General features: G+C 44.0%; 1 protein-coding gene across 1 annotated transcript in view; it reads right to left on the minus strand.

The window, feature by feature from the left end:
- vars1 (valyl-tRNA synthetase 1) overlaps positions 1 to 6565 on the minus strand; it is a 113498-nt gene extending 106933 nt beyond the window's left edge. The window contains exons 1-4 of the mRNA XM_060921557.1: positions 6450 to 6565; positions 3473 to 3819; positions 3150 to 3293; positions 473 to 671 (exon numbers count right to left, since the gene is read on the minus strand). Of these exons, the coding sequence (XP_060777540.1) occupies positions 473 to 671; positions 3150 to 3293; positions 3473 to 3817 (688 nt within the window). The 5' untranslated portion in view covers positions 3818 to 3819; positions 6450 to 6565. The remainder of the gene's footprint in view (positions 1 to 472; positions 672 to 3149; positions 3294 to 3472; positions 3820 to 6449) is intronic.
- Positions 6566 to 13440: the final 6875 nt, after the last annotated feature.

A 13440-nucleotide genomic window follows, 5' to 3' on the forward strand; every position in this document is an offset into this window, starting at 1 on the left:
TCCACTCCTGCAGCCAAGAACAGGAATCTTAGAATCGAGAACAAGTTCCTATTACATATGTCCACTTTTGAAATTTGTATATTTTAGATTCTTATTATTATTCTAAGCCCTGTGATGACCTGGCGACTTGCCCAGGGTGTACCCCGCCTTTCGCCCGTAGTCAGCTGGGATAGGCTCCAGCTTGCCTGCAACCCTGTAGAACAGGATAAAGCGACTAGAGATAATGAGACGAGATTATTATTCTATTTATAACTACTTTTGTCCTTTTTTCCCCCCTCTTTCTTACCTGTTCATGCACCAACCATCAAAGTAAATTCCTTGCATGTGAGAACGCACTTGGCAATAAACTTGATTCTGATTCGATTAAAGCGGCCCGTGAATGTAAGTACATGTGACTGAAGTAGGAGAACTCTCACACAAACACTCTGGCCAACAATTAGAATCTTAGCGACTGTCTCTTCATCATGCATACCTTCACCGGCGGCAGCTGTGCCGTTGGGCGTACTGTTGTTCGCAGCAGCGGAAGCAGGATCAGGTTTTGGCGTCACAGGCACCATTTTCTCACAGAGCGAGATTTTACCCAACACCTTCAGGAACTGAGGCTGGTTCACACAAGTATCAAACCATCTGCTCACATTCACCAGCGACTTCCTGTTTGAAGGCTCCAGCACCTGTAGAGAGACAAACGAAATTGACGTAGGCGCCGTTCTCTGCTCAGACAACCGTGTCTTCGAGCAGCATCCCTGAACGAGCTCTATCCCAGTGTTTTAGTCACATGACTTTGCTGCTGCTTAAAAGATGGTTAAAGTGGCTCATCATCCACTACCGTTCAAAAGTTTGGGGTCACCCAGACAATTTTGTGTTTTCCATGAAAAGTCACACTTTTATTTACCACCATAAGTTGTAAAATGAATAGAAAATATAGTCGAGACATTTTTCTAGCCATTTTGAGCATTTAATCGACCCCACAAATGTGATGCTCCAGAAACTCAATCTGCTCAAAGGAAGGTCAGTTTTATAGCTTCTCTAAAGAGCTCAACTGTTTTCAGCTGTGCTAACATGATTGTACAAGGGTTTTCTAATCATCCATTAGCCTTCTGAGGCAATGAGCAAACACATTGTACCATTAGAACACTGGAGTGAGAGTTGCTGGAAATGGGCCTCTATACACCTATGTACAACCCCGATTCCAAAAAAGTTGGGACAAAGTACAAAAATTGTAAATAAAAACGGAATGCAATGATGTGGAAGTTTCAAAATTCCATATTTTATTCAAAATAGAACATAGATGACATATCAAATGTTTAAACTGAGAAAATGTATCATTTAAAGAGAAAAATTAGGTGATTTTAAATTTCATGACAACAACACATCTCAAAAAAGTTGGGACAAGGCCATGTTTCCCACTGTGAGACATCCCCTTTTCTCTTTACAACAGTCTGTAAACGTCTGGGGACTGAGGAGACAAGTTGCTCAAGTTTAGGGATAGGAATGTTAACCCATTCTTGTCTAATGTAGGATTCTAGTTGCTCAACTGTCTTAGGTCTTTTTTGTCGTATCTTCCGTTTTATGATGCGCCAAATGTTTTCTATGGGTGAAAGACCTGGACTGCAGGCTGGCCAGTTCAGTACCCGGACCCTTCTTCTACGCAGTCATGATGCTGTAATTGATGCAGTATGTGGTTTGGCATTGTCATGTTGGAAAATGCAAGGTCTTCCCTGAAAGAGACGTCGTCTGGATGGGAGCATATGTTGCTCTAGAACCTGGATATACCTTTCAGCATTGATGGTGTCTTTCCAGATGTGTAAGCTGCCCATGCCACACACACTAATGCAACCCCATACCATCAGAGATGCAGGCTTCTGAACTGAGCGCTGATAACAACTTGGGTCGTCCTTCTCCTCTTTAGTCCGAATGACACGGCGTCCCTGATTTCCATAAAGAACTTCAAATTTTGATTCGTCTGACCACAGAACAGTTTTCCACTTTGCCACAGTCCATTTTAAATGAGCCTTGGCCCAGAGAAGATGTCTGCGCTTCTGGATCATGTTTAGATACGGCTTCTTCTTTGAACTATAGAGTTTTAGCTGGCAACGGTGGATGACACGGTGAATTGTGTTCACAGATAATGTTCTCTGGAAATATTCCTGAGCCCATTTTGTGATTTCCAATACAGAAGCATGCCTGTATGTGATGCAGTGCCATCTAAGGGCCCGAAGATCACGGGCACCCAGTATGGTTTTCCGGCCTTGACCCTTACGCACAGAGATTCTTCCAGATTCTCTGAATCTTTTGATGATATTATGCACTGTAGATGATGATATGTTCAAACTCTTTGCAATTTTACACTGTCGAACTCCTTTCTGATATTGCTCCACTATTTGTCGGTGCAGAATTAGGGGGATTGGTGATCCTCTTCCCATCTTTACTTCTGAGAGCCGCTGCCACTCCAAGATGCTCTTTTTATACCCAGTCATGTTAATGCCCTATTGCCAATTGACCTAATGAGTTGCAATTTGGTCCTCCAGCTGTTCCTTTTTTGTACCTTTAACTTTTCCAGCCTCTTATTGCCCCTGTCCCAACTTTTTTGAGATGTGTTGCTGTCGTGAAATTTCAAATGAGCCAATATTTGGCATGAAATTTCAAAATGTCTCACTTTCGACATTTGATATGTTGTCTATGTTCTATTGTGAATACAATATCAGTTTTTGAGATTTGTAAATTATTGCATTCCATTTTTATGTACAATTTGTACTTTGTCCCAACTTTTTTGGAATCGGGGTTGTAGATATTGCACCAAAAACCAGACATTTGCAGCTAGAATAGTCATTTAGCACATTAGCAATGTATAGAGTGGATTTCTGATTAGTTTAAAGTGATCTTCATTGAAAGGAACAGTGCTTTTCTTTCAAAAATAAGGACATTTCAAAGTGACCCCAAACTTTTGAACGGTAGTGTACTTCAGAAGAGAATAAACTCTACATCAACAAAATCCTTATGCGCTTCCCTCTGAACTTCTGATTCCGTGCAAACTGGCAGAAAACACACAAAATGTGTTTTCCTGATAAAAAGCTCTCATACACAACCTCTTCCCCATCCTCAAAGCATTTAAGAGCAAATACACAGACTGTCTTTGCACAAAGACTTACATATTTGAAAGGCAGCAGCACAGCCGTCACAACAGCTATGTCAGCCAGAGACACACTCTCTCCAACCAGGAACGTCCGTGGCTCTAAAGCCTGATCTAGAATCTTCAAAACACGCAACAGCTCTCCATGGGAACTCTGCTGAAGCTGGAAAAAAAAAAAAAAAGAATACAAACCATAAGGATACAAACAGGATGTGAGACTTGCTCATCTCGCTCCATGTTAATTAGCAGGCAAACAAAATAACAGTCACCACATTAAGAAGTTGTTCAACACATTAACAGGAAAGTGGATCACATCGATGTGCATGTGTACGCTGCACGCACCTTTTTATCAATACCCGTCACCCCTAACAGAGGGAAGGCCACAGCACAGGCCACAGGAATCAGCTCATTCTCAGTGAAGCTCAGCCACTGCCACACCTGGCTCTGCTGCTTGGCATCACTGCCAACCTTCTTGCCTGAGGATGCCAGGTACCAACTGACAGCACTGGCACCACACAGCGTCGTTCCCTCGGGTCCTCCCAGGACCAGGGCAGGGCGAGAGTGGACAACATTATTAGGAGACTCCTTAGCACACACATGTGGGTGGAGGGGACAGTATTCAGCAGCAATCAGGACCAGCAAACTCCTGAAGTCATCAGGGTGAGAGGACACATGCAGAGAGGCCATTTCTGACAGCGGGGAGGGGGGTTAACAGAGATACAGACAGACAGAAACAGAGAGACAGACAGACGGATGCAGGGACAGAGACGCAGAGCAACAGACAGACGCAAAGACACAGAGAGAGACAGACAGACAGACAGGCGCAGAGAGAGAGAGAGAAAGACAGAGAGAGAAAGACAGACAGAGAGACAGAGAGAGACAGACAGAGAGAGAAAGACAGACAGACAGAGAGAGAAAGACAGACAGACAGAGAGAAAGACAGACAGACAGAGAGACAGACAGACAGGCACAGAGAGAGAGAGAGAGAGAGAGAGAGAGAGAGAGAGAGAGAGACAGACAGACAGAGAGGCACAGAGAGAGAGAGACAGAGAGGCACAGAGAGAGAGAGACACAGACAGACAGAGAGGCACAGAGAGAGACACAGACAGACAGAGAGGCACAGAGAGAGAGACAGACAGACAGAGAGGCACAGAGAGAGAGACAGACAGACAGAGAGGCACAGAGAGAGACACAGACAGACAGAGAGGCACAGAGAGAGACACAGACAGACAGAGAGGCACAGAGAGAGACACAGACAGACAGAGAGGCACAGAGAGAGAGAGACAGACAGACAGAGAGGCACAGAGAGAGAGAGACAGACAGACAGAGAGGCACAGAGAGAGAGAGACAGACAGACAGAGAGGCACAGAGAGAGAGAGACAGACAGACAGAGAGGCACAGAGAGAGAGAGACAGACAGACAGAGAGGCACAGAGAGAGAGAGACAGACAGACAGAGAGGCACAGAGAGAGAGAGACAGACAGACAGAGAGGCACAGAGAGAGAGAGACAGACAGACAGAGAGGCACAGAGAGAGAGAGACAGACAGACAGAGAGGCACAGACAGACAGACAGACAGACAGAGAGGCACAGAGAGAGAGAGAGAGACAGACAGACAGACAGAGAGGCACAGAGAGAGAGAGAGAGAGAGACAGACAGACAGAGAGGCACAGAGAGAGAGACAGACAGAGAGGCACAGAGAGAGAGAGAGAGAGAGAGAGAGACAGACAGACAGAGAGGCACAGAGAGAGAGACAGACAGACAGAGAGGCACAGAGAGAGAGACAGACAGACAGAGAGGCACAGAGAGAGACACAGACAGACAGAGAGGCACAGAGAGAGACACAGACAGACAGAGAGGCACAGAGAGAGACACAGACAGACAGAGAGGCACAGAGAGAGAGAGACAGACAGAGAGGCACAGAGAGAGAGAGACAGACAGACAGAGAGGCACAGAGAGAGAGAGACAGACAGACAGAGAGGCACAGAGAGAGAGAGACAGACAGACAGAGAGGCACAGAGAGAGAGAGACAGACAGACAGAGAGGCACAGAGAGAGAGAGACAGACAGACAGAGAGGCACAGAGAGAGAGAGACAGACAGACAGAGAGGCACAGAGAGAGAGAGACAGACAGACAGAGAGGCACAGAGAGAGAGAGACAGACAGACAGAGAGGCACAGACAGACAGACAGACAGACAGAGAGGCACAGAGAGAGAGAGAGACAGACAGACAGACAGACAGAGAGGCACAGAGAGAGAGAGAGACAGACAGACAGAGAGGCACAGAGAGAGAGACAGACAGAGAGGCACAGAGAGAGAGAGAGAGAGAGACAGACAGACAGAGAGGCACAGAGAGAGAGAGAGAGAGACAGACAGAGAGGCACAGAGAGAGAGAGAGAGACAGACAGACAGAGAGGCACAGAGAGAGAGAGAGAGAGAGACAGACAGACAGACAGAGAGGCACAGAGAGAGAGAGAGAGAGAGAGACAGACAGACAGAGAGGCACAGAGAGAGAGAGAGAGAGAGACAGACAGACAGAGAGGCACAGAGAGAGAGAGAGAGAGAGACAGACAGACAGAGAGGCACAGAGAGAGAGAGAGAGAGAGAGAGAGAGAGAGACAGACAGACAGAGAGGCACAGAGAGAGAGAGAGAGAGACAGACAGACAGACAGAGAGGCACAGAGACAGACAGACAGACAGACAGACAGAGAGGCACAGAGAGAGAGAGACAGACAGACAGACAGAGAGGCACAGAGAGAGAGACAGACAGACAGAGAGAGAGAGACAGACAGAGAGGCACAGAGAGAGAGAGAGAGAGAGAGAGACAGACAGACAGACAGAGACAGACAGAGAGGCACAGAGAGAGAGAGAGACAGACAGAGAGGCACAGAGAGAGAGAGAGAGACAGACAGAAAGGCACAGAGAGAGGGGGGGAGAGAGAGAGAGAGAAATAAATGATGCAATCTAATCTCAAGGGGACTGCTGTTGTTTTTTACTTTCACCTTATGCCAGGCTGCTCTAACAGATGAAAGTTAGAAAGCTCGCTAGTTCCTCAATTAATTCCATAATTCTACTGAATTAACAAAAAACCCTAGATTTTCTTCACGGACTCTCACAGACAGAGTTCTCCCTGTACAATAAAGCTCAATAAGCGCCACAGCACTACACACGCTCCTGTGATTCATCGGCAACAGTCGTCCAGGAGTCAGTAAAACTTCCTGAAGCTCGGAGAAAGAGGATTTATGTAGCTAAATATGTGTAAATAATATGCATGCTTGTACCTTCGTGTTTCTAATAACCGCTGTTATAATATTTAGCTCACCTTTAAGTGCAATAATGAGAAACGTCAGCCTCAATCCAGCATGTAGTAGTGCCGAACGAAAGCTCCAACGCTGCCGGAAAGCAGCGCTAAACAGACGTACGAACTGTCGTAAAGCAGAGCCGACTGATGCAATCAGTCGCCGCGTTAAATTAAACTAAACTAAATTCAGCGACCGGAAGGAAGAGTCAGACATTTCCTCTCCAGTTGGCTTACATTTACCCACTAATAATAGCACTCATTATAATAACTACAGGTCAGACATTAGGAGCAATGATTTAAACTATAAATTTTAGTCTTTTCTAGCACTTTTCGCCTCGGTTATACTTTTCATTTATTTGTCTGTTATTTGATGCCCAGGCTCCATATTCTGTGCCATGATTTTTATTACCTCTAAACCTGCTAAAAAAAAAGAGCGAGAGAGAAACTCCAAAGAAAGAAACCTTATTTTATTGAACAATAGCCTATACAAAAATTAATGTTTTCACAGTAGTGTGCTTGAAGCTGGTGAAATCATTGATATTCATGAAATAGTTCAGACATGATGTCAGTGCAGACTGCAAAAAAATCACATCTTAGCAAATTATAATATCTTAAATAGTCAAATGTACCTACTGTTTCCTGTTAAAAGATTACAATAAACCAATTCTAAGATTATTAAGCCTGCTTCTAGACGCATTTTGCTATTTGTAAGCTTTAAATTTTCTTCTATTGGCTGATAATTTTGCTTTTTTTCTTGAAATTAATGTATAATATTAGCAAAGTTTTTGTGTGTATATATGATATTACACGGTTGCACGAAGATATGAAATTTATCTTCATGTGGTGAATGTGTCTATCACAAGTGAAAATATTTTCAACACAAGAAGATAAACTTCATATCTTCACACCACCATGTAATGTTCTTGATATTATATGGATACATCCACAAAATAAAATACACAAGTTAATCAAAAGAATTTTAATTTTGAACCGGTTTGCCATTTTGACAACGCACCTCCAGTCAGCGGGAAAACACTGGGAGTAACATCATCATAGTGAAATATCAGGAATTATTATACATACGGGACACTTTTTCCATGGAATAAAAACATTTATTTTTTTCACGGTCTGGTTTTCATCAAATCCTGCGCTCTGATTGGCTGGCGAGCGGGTCCGTATCCTACGGTACGGACCCCTGTTACAGACCCCGGTTACGGACCTCTGGCGACTCGCTCGTTCACAACAACAACAAACATCGTAGCATTTTTTGTCAACATTTATCTTTTTTTTAATAAGATTTATTTATAAGATTATCAAAAATCTTATAAATTTTTGCCAGCATTTATCAGGAGAATAGCATTAATTTTACAGCATGGATAGTGATAACGGGTGGCACGGTGGTGTAGTGGTTAGCGCTGTCGCCTCACAGCAAGAAGGTCCGGGTTCGAGCCCCGTGGCCGGCGAGGGCCTTTCTGTGTGGAGTTTGCATGTTCTCCCCGTGTCCGCGTGGGTTTCCTCCGGGTGCTCCGGTTTCCCCCACAGTCCAAAGACATGCAGGTTAGGTTAACTGGTGACTCTAAATTGACCGTAGGTGTGAATGTGAGTGTGAATGGTTGTCTGTGTCTATGTGTCAGCCCTGTGATGACCTGGCGACTTGTCCAGGGTGTACCCCGCCTTTCGCCCGTAGTCAGCTGGGATAGGCTCCAGCTTGCCTGCGACCCTGTAGAAGGATAAAGCGGCTAGAGATAATGAATGAATGAGGAGGATAGTGATAACGACAGTGTTCACAGCGAAAGCGAGTTTTACTACCCTGAGGAAGAAGAAATAAAAGAAAACATTTCAGGAGAAAGCTAAAAACCTCTAACTTGCTAACGCCAGGCAAAAACATGGCTGAATCCTGAATGACTCAATTTTGTATAAATAGGGGACTACATAGGTGGCAATGTAGTTTTTTTCCTGCCATAGAAGTGCACTTGTATACCGAGGAGGAAGCCATTTGCATTACAGCCGTGAATGAGAATTCAAAATGGCGGCTCGGCTCGGTTTTCCCTTTCGGGCGCTCTCGTTTTCTGTTAGAATTTGGTAAAGAAAAAAATAAATATATTATTTACCAGCTTAAGGTCGGTCCGTATGGTGAAATACCATGACCTCGGCCCAGAGGGCCTCGCTCAGTACTTTCAGGACCTTGGTCATGGTATTTCACGATACGGACCTCCCAGCTGGGAAATAACATATATTTATTCTATTCCCTTCTAGTGGGTTTATTGATGGCATGCAATATTGTTATCATATCGCTTATCCTCCATGTGTTACGCCACTCCCCCCAATGGAGAATGAGCATCCAATATTGTTACAATATTGTATGTTGTCAAGACAACACAGCGTCACAAGTCAGAGCTCATGCGAATATCCATTAACAAAACTTTTCTGCTGTGCATGCGCAGAATCATTTCTTTGTCGGCCGGGAGATAGAGAAGACGAGGCTGATCCAGTGCTAGGTTTAAGCACTAAATAAATAAACTGAAACTGAAGACGCACTGAACACCCGAAAGGTTACCAAAACTTCATTAGATATTCTTCATGCATATTTACAAGAGAAAAACATACCAACGGGCATTGAAAAACTGGAAAAGAGACACGTCGAAGATGTAAAACTTCTGCACTAGTGAGTGACAGTGACAATTTGTAAACAAACATGGCCACGAGGTTTGCGTCGTTAAAAGCAGAAGATTGAGAGAATTTTGGCTGCCAGGTAGCTCCAATGTGTGTAGCTGTCTATGTTGATTTTAAAAGTAACTAAGTAAATTACACAGGGAAAATAATAATCTCATCTCATTATCTGTAGCTGCTTTATCCTGTTCTACAGGGTCGCAGGCAAGCTGGAGCCTATCCCAGCTGACTACGGGCGAAAGGCAGGTACACCCTGGACAAGTCGCCAGGTCATCACAGGGCTGACACAGACACAGGCAACCATTCACATCTATGGTCAATTTAGAGTCACCAGTTAACCTAACCTGCATGTCTTTGGACTGTGGGGGAAACCGGAGCACCCGGAGGAAACCCACACGGACACAGGGAGAACATGCAAACTCCACACAGAAAGGCCCTCGCTGGCCACAGGGCTTGAACCTGGACCTTCTTGCTGTGAGGCGACAGCGCTAACCACTACACCACCATGCCGCCCGAAAATAATAATAATAATAATAATAATAATAATATTCAGCTTGACTGCGCTAGCATTGGCCTACGCTAACACTACACCAGCTAGAAGGTAACTGGACTGCGGCGCTAACAGCACCAAGTCGCGGGTAAGCTCGCATTGGCCTTTGCTAACGCTACTGCTACGTCAGCTAGAAGCTAACTGGACTGCCGCGCAAACAGCACCAAGTCATGGGTAAGCTAACGTTGGCACTCAAGAATGCTGATATGAAGAGTGTGTATGTATTATAATAATAATAATAATAATAATAATATAATATTGGCTGGCTTTTTTTGTGGTCTATCAGATATATTCCATTCAGCTAGCATGATACTGAACTCGTCTTTGACTCGTTCAGTATCATGCTAACTGAATGGAATATATCTGATAGACCATGAAAAAAGCCAGCCAATATTATTTAAATATGCCCCTCAGATCCGTGATGTATTTTGTATTAAAAGTGCAAGTTTTAGAACTCTGCAGAAAGTAACTGAAGCTTTGGCTCGAACCGGGGACTCTGGAGCTGTGAGGCATCAACAGTACCTACTGTGCCACCCAGAAGAAATGACTGCTCGGGGTGTGTAATTTGTTTACATGTTCCTGTACATCTAGTCGAGGCTGACTGGTACGTGCCCACCTTCTAATGGATAACTTCATAATGGGGAAAAAAGCAAAGGAACATCTTTTCTGATAAATGACATAATGGCTCTATTTACAGTATAGGTCTACGATAGAATGAGTTTATGTAGTTGCTTTCTTGTGGCATTTTAGCATCAAGAATTCATGATTCGACATACAATTAAATAATAACTCTAGTCACTATTATAAATCCAAATGTTCATGGACACCCAACAATCATGCCCATATGTGAGCCTTCTTCAAACCGCTACCACATTGTTACAATTTCCTTTCACTGGAACTAAGTGAAAGACCCCAACATGAGGTCTATGAAGACGTGGTTTGCCAAGGTTGGAGTGAAAGAACTCAAGTGTCTTGCACAGAGCCCTGATCTCAACCCCACTGAACAGCTTTAGGATGAACTGGAACTCTGAATACACCCCAGGCCTCCTTGCTCAGCATCATTAATGCTCTTGTGGCTGAATAAGCACAAATCCTCACAGCCACAGTTCAAAAAAGGTGGAAAGCCTTCGCAGAAGAGTGGTTATTATAACATCAAAATGGGACTAAATCTGGAAATGGGTGTTCAACAAGTACCTATTGGCGTGATTCTTCGAAACTAATATGAAGTGTGATTTAGTAAGGAGCTGATTTAGCAGATCCGCTTCAGTACACCTTGGCACTGATTCTAGGAGTATGTGGAACTGTACTGGAGGCATGAATAGCCAAAAGATATTCCCTCAGCTGTTGTTTGGATGATAAAGGTAGAGAGTACTGTAACACATCGCTCAAAAACCTCCCATAGATGTTCAGTTGGGTTGAGATCTGTTAGCTGTAAGAGATCTGTAGACTCCTGTAAGAGCCCACTCATGTCAGGAGATAAGTGGTTCATCATAGAATAAAGTCAATCAGGCAGAAGGACTTTGTATTTATGGCGTTTCCATTTTATAGGACAAGCATCAACAGAGCTTCCTCTTTCCCCTGAAATTTGTCACCCATCAATACAGTGGGGCAAAAAAGTATTTAGTTAGCCACCAATTGTGCAAGTTTTCCGACTTAAAAAGATGAGAGAGGCCTGTAATTTTCATCATAGGTACACTTCAACTATGAGAGACAGAATGGGGGGAAAGAATCCAGGAAATCACATTGTAGGATTTTTAATGAATTAATTGGTAAATTCCTTGGTAAAATAAGTATTTGGTCACCTACAAACAAGCAAGATTTCTGGCTCTCACAGACCTGTAACTTCTTCTTTAAGAGGCTCCTCTGTCCTCCACTCGTTACCTGTATTAATGGCACCTGTTTGAACTCGTTATCAGTATAAAAGACACCTGTCCACAACCTCAAACAGTCACACTCCAAACTCCACTATGGCCAAGACCAAAGAGCTGTCAAAGGACACCAGAAACAAACTTGTAGACCTGCACCAGGCTGGGAAGACTGAATCTGCAATAGGTAAGCAGCTTGGTGTGAAGAAATCAACTGTGGGAGCAATTATTAGAAAATGGAAGACATACAAGACCACTGATAATCTCCCTCGATCTGGGGCTCCACGCAAGATCTCACCCCGTGGGGTCAAAATGATCACAAGAACGGTGAGCAAAAATCCCAGAACCACACGGGGGGACCTAGTGAATGACCTGCAGAGAGTTGGGACCAAAGTAACAAAGGCTACCATCAGTAACACACTACGCCGCCAGGGACTCAAATCCTGCAGTGCCAGACGTGTCCCCCTGCTTAAGCCAGTACATGTCCAGGCCCGTCTGAAGTTTGCTAGAGAGCAGTTGGATGATCCAGAAGAGGATTGGGAGAATGTCATGTGGTCAGATGAAACCAAAATAGAACTTTTTGGTAAAAACTCAACTTGTCGTGTTTGGAGGAGAAAGAATGCTGAGTTGCATCCAAAGAACACCATACCTACTGTGAAGCATGGGGGTGGAAACATCATGCTTTGGGGCTGTTTTTCTGCAAAGGGACCAGGATGACTGATCCGTGTGAAGGAAAGAATGAATGGGGCCATGTATTGTGAGATTTTGAGTGAAAACCTCCTTCCATCAGCAAGGGCATTGAAGATAAAATGTGGCTGGGTCTTTCAGCATGACAATGATCCCAAACACACCACCCGGGCAACGAAGGAGTGGCTTCGTAAGAAGCATTTCAAGGTCCTGGAGTGGCCTAGCCAGTCTCCAGATCTCATAGAAAATCTTTGGAGGGAGTTGAAAGTCTGTGTTGCCCAGCAACAGCCCCAAAACATCACTGCTCTAGAGGAGATCTGCATGGAGGAATGGGCCAAAATACCAGCAACAGTGTGTGAAAACCTTGTGAAGACTTACAGAAAACGTTTGACCTCTGTCATTGCCAACAAAGGGTATATAACAAAGTATTGAGATGAACTTTTGTTATTGACCAAATACTTATTTTCCACCATAATTTGCAAATAAATTCTTTAAAAATCAGACAATGTGATTTTCTGGATTTTTTTTTCTCATTTTGTCTCTCATAGTTGAGATATACCTATGATGAAAATTACAGCCCTCTCTCATCTTTTTAAGTGGGAGAACTTGCACAATTGGTGACTGACTAAATACTTTTTTGCCCCACTGTACATCCATACATGGATAGATAGACAAATCCATCCACCCATCCATTTTGGCATATCACTACAGTGACGTGGCCGCTCTGATGGCTTCAGCCATCAAAGTGTCTAGGGAACATTACAGTAGTGGTTTCCCGTTGTCTTCTACTGGATTATTATAGAGGTTTTCTCCTCTCAACCATTAACATTCACACCTATGGACAATTTAGAGCCACCAATTAACCTAACCTGCATGTCTTTGGACTGTGGGGGAAACCGGAGCACCCGGAGGAAACCCACGCGGACACAGGGAGAACATGCAAACTCCACACAGAAAGACCTCCATCGGCCACTGGGCTTGAACCCAGAACTTTCTTGCTGTGAGGTGACAGTGCTAACCACTACACCACCATGCTGCCCATGAAAGAAGCCATTTATGTCTCTGTCCTTCCATTGCTTATATTAATGATGAATCTGCAATTTTCCCTTCTCTATAACATTAAAAAGATGTCCCTCTGGGACAACACTTCATGGTTCTATGTACATCCCTACAGTTGAGTGCCTTTCTATCATAAAGAACCTCTTTAGAAACTTTGATGATTGACAGAGACCCCTTAAGC

Source organism: Neoarius graeffei, chromosome 5 (assembly GCF_027579695.1).
Source record: "Neoarius graeffei isolate fNeoGra1 chromosome 5, fNeoGra1.pri, whole genome shotgun sequence".
Lineage (NCBI taxonomy): Eukaryota > Metazoa > Chordata > Actinopteri > Siluriformes > Ariidae > Neoarius > Neoarius graeffei.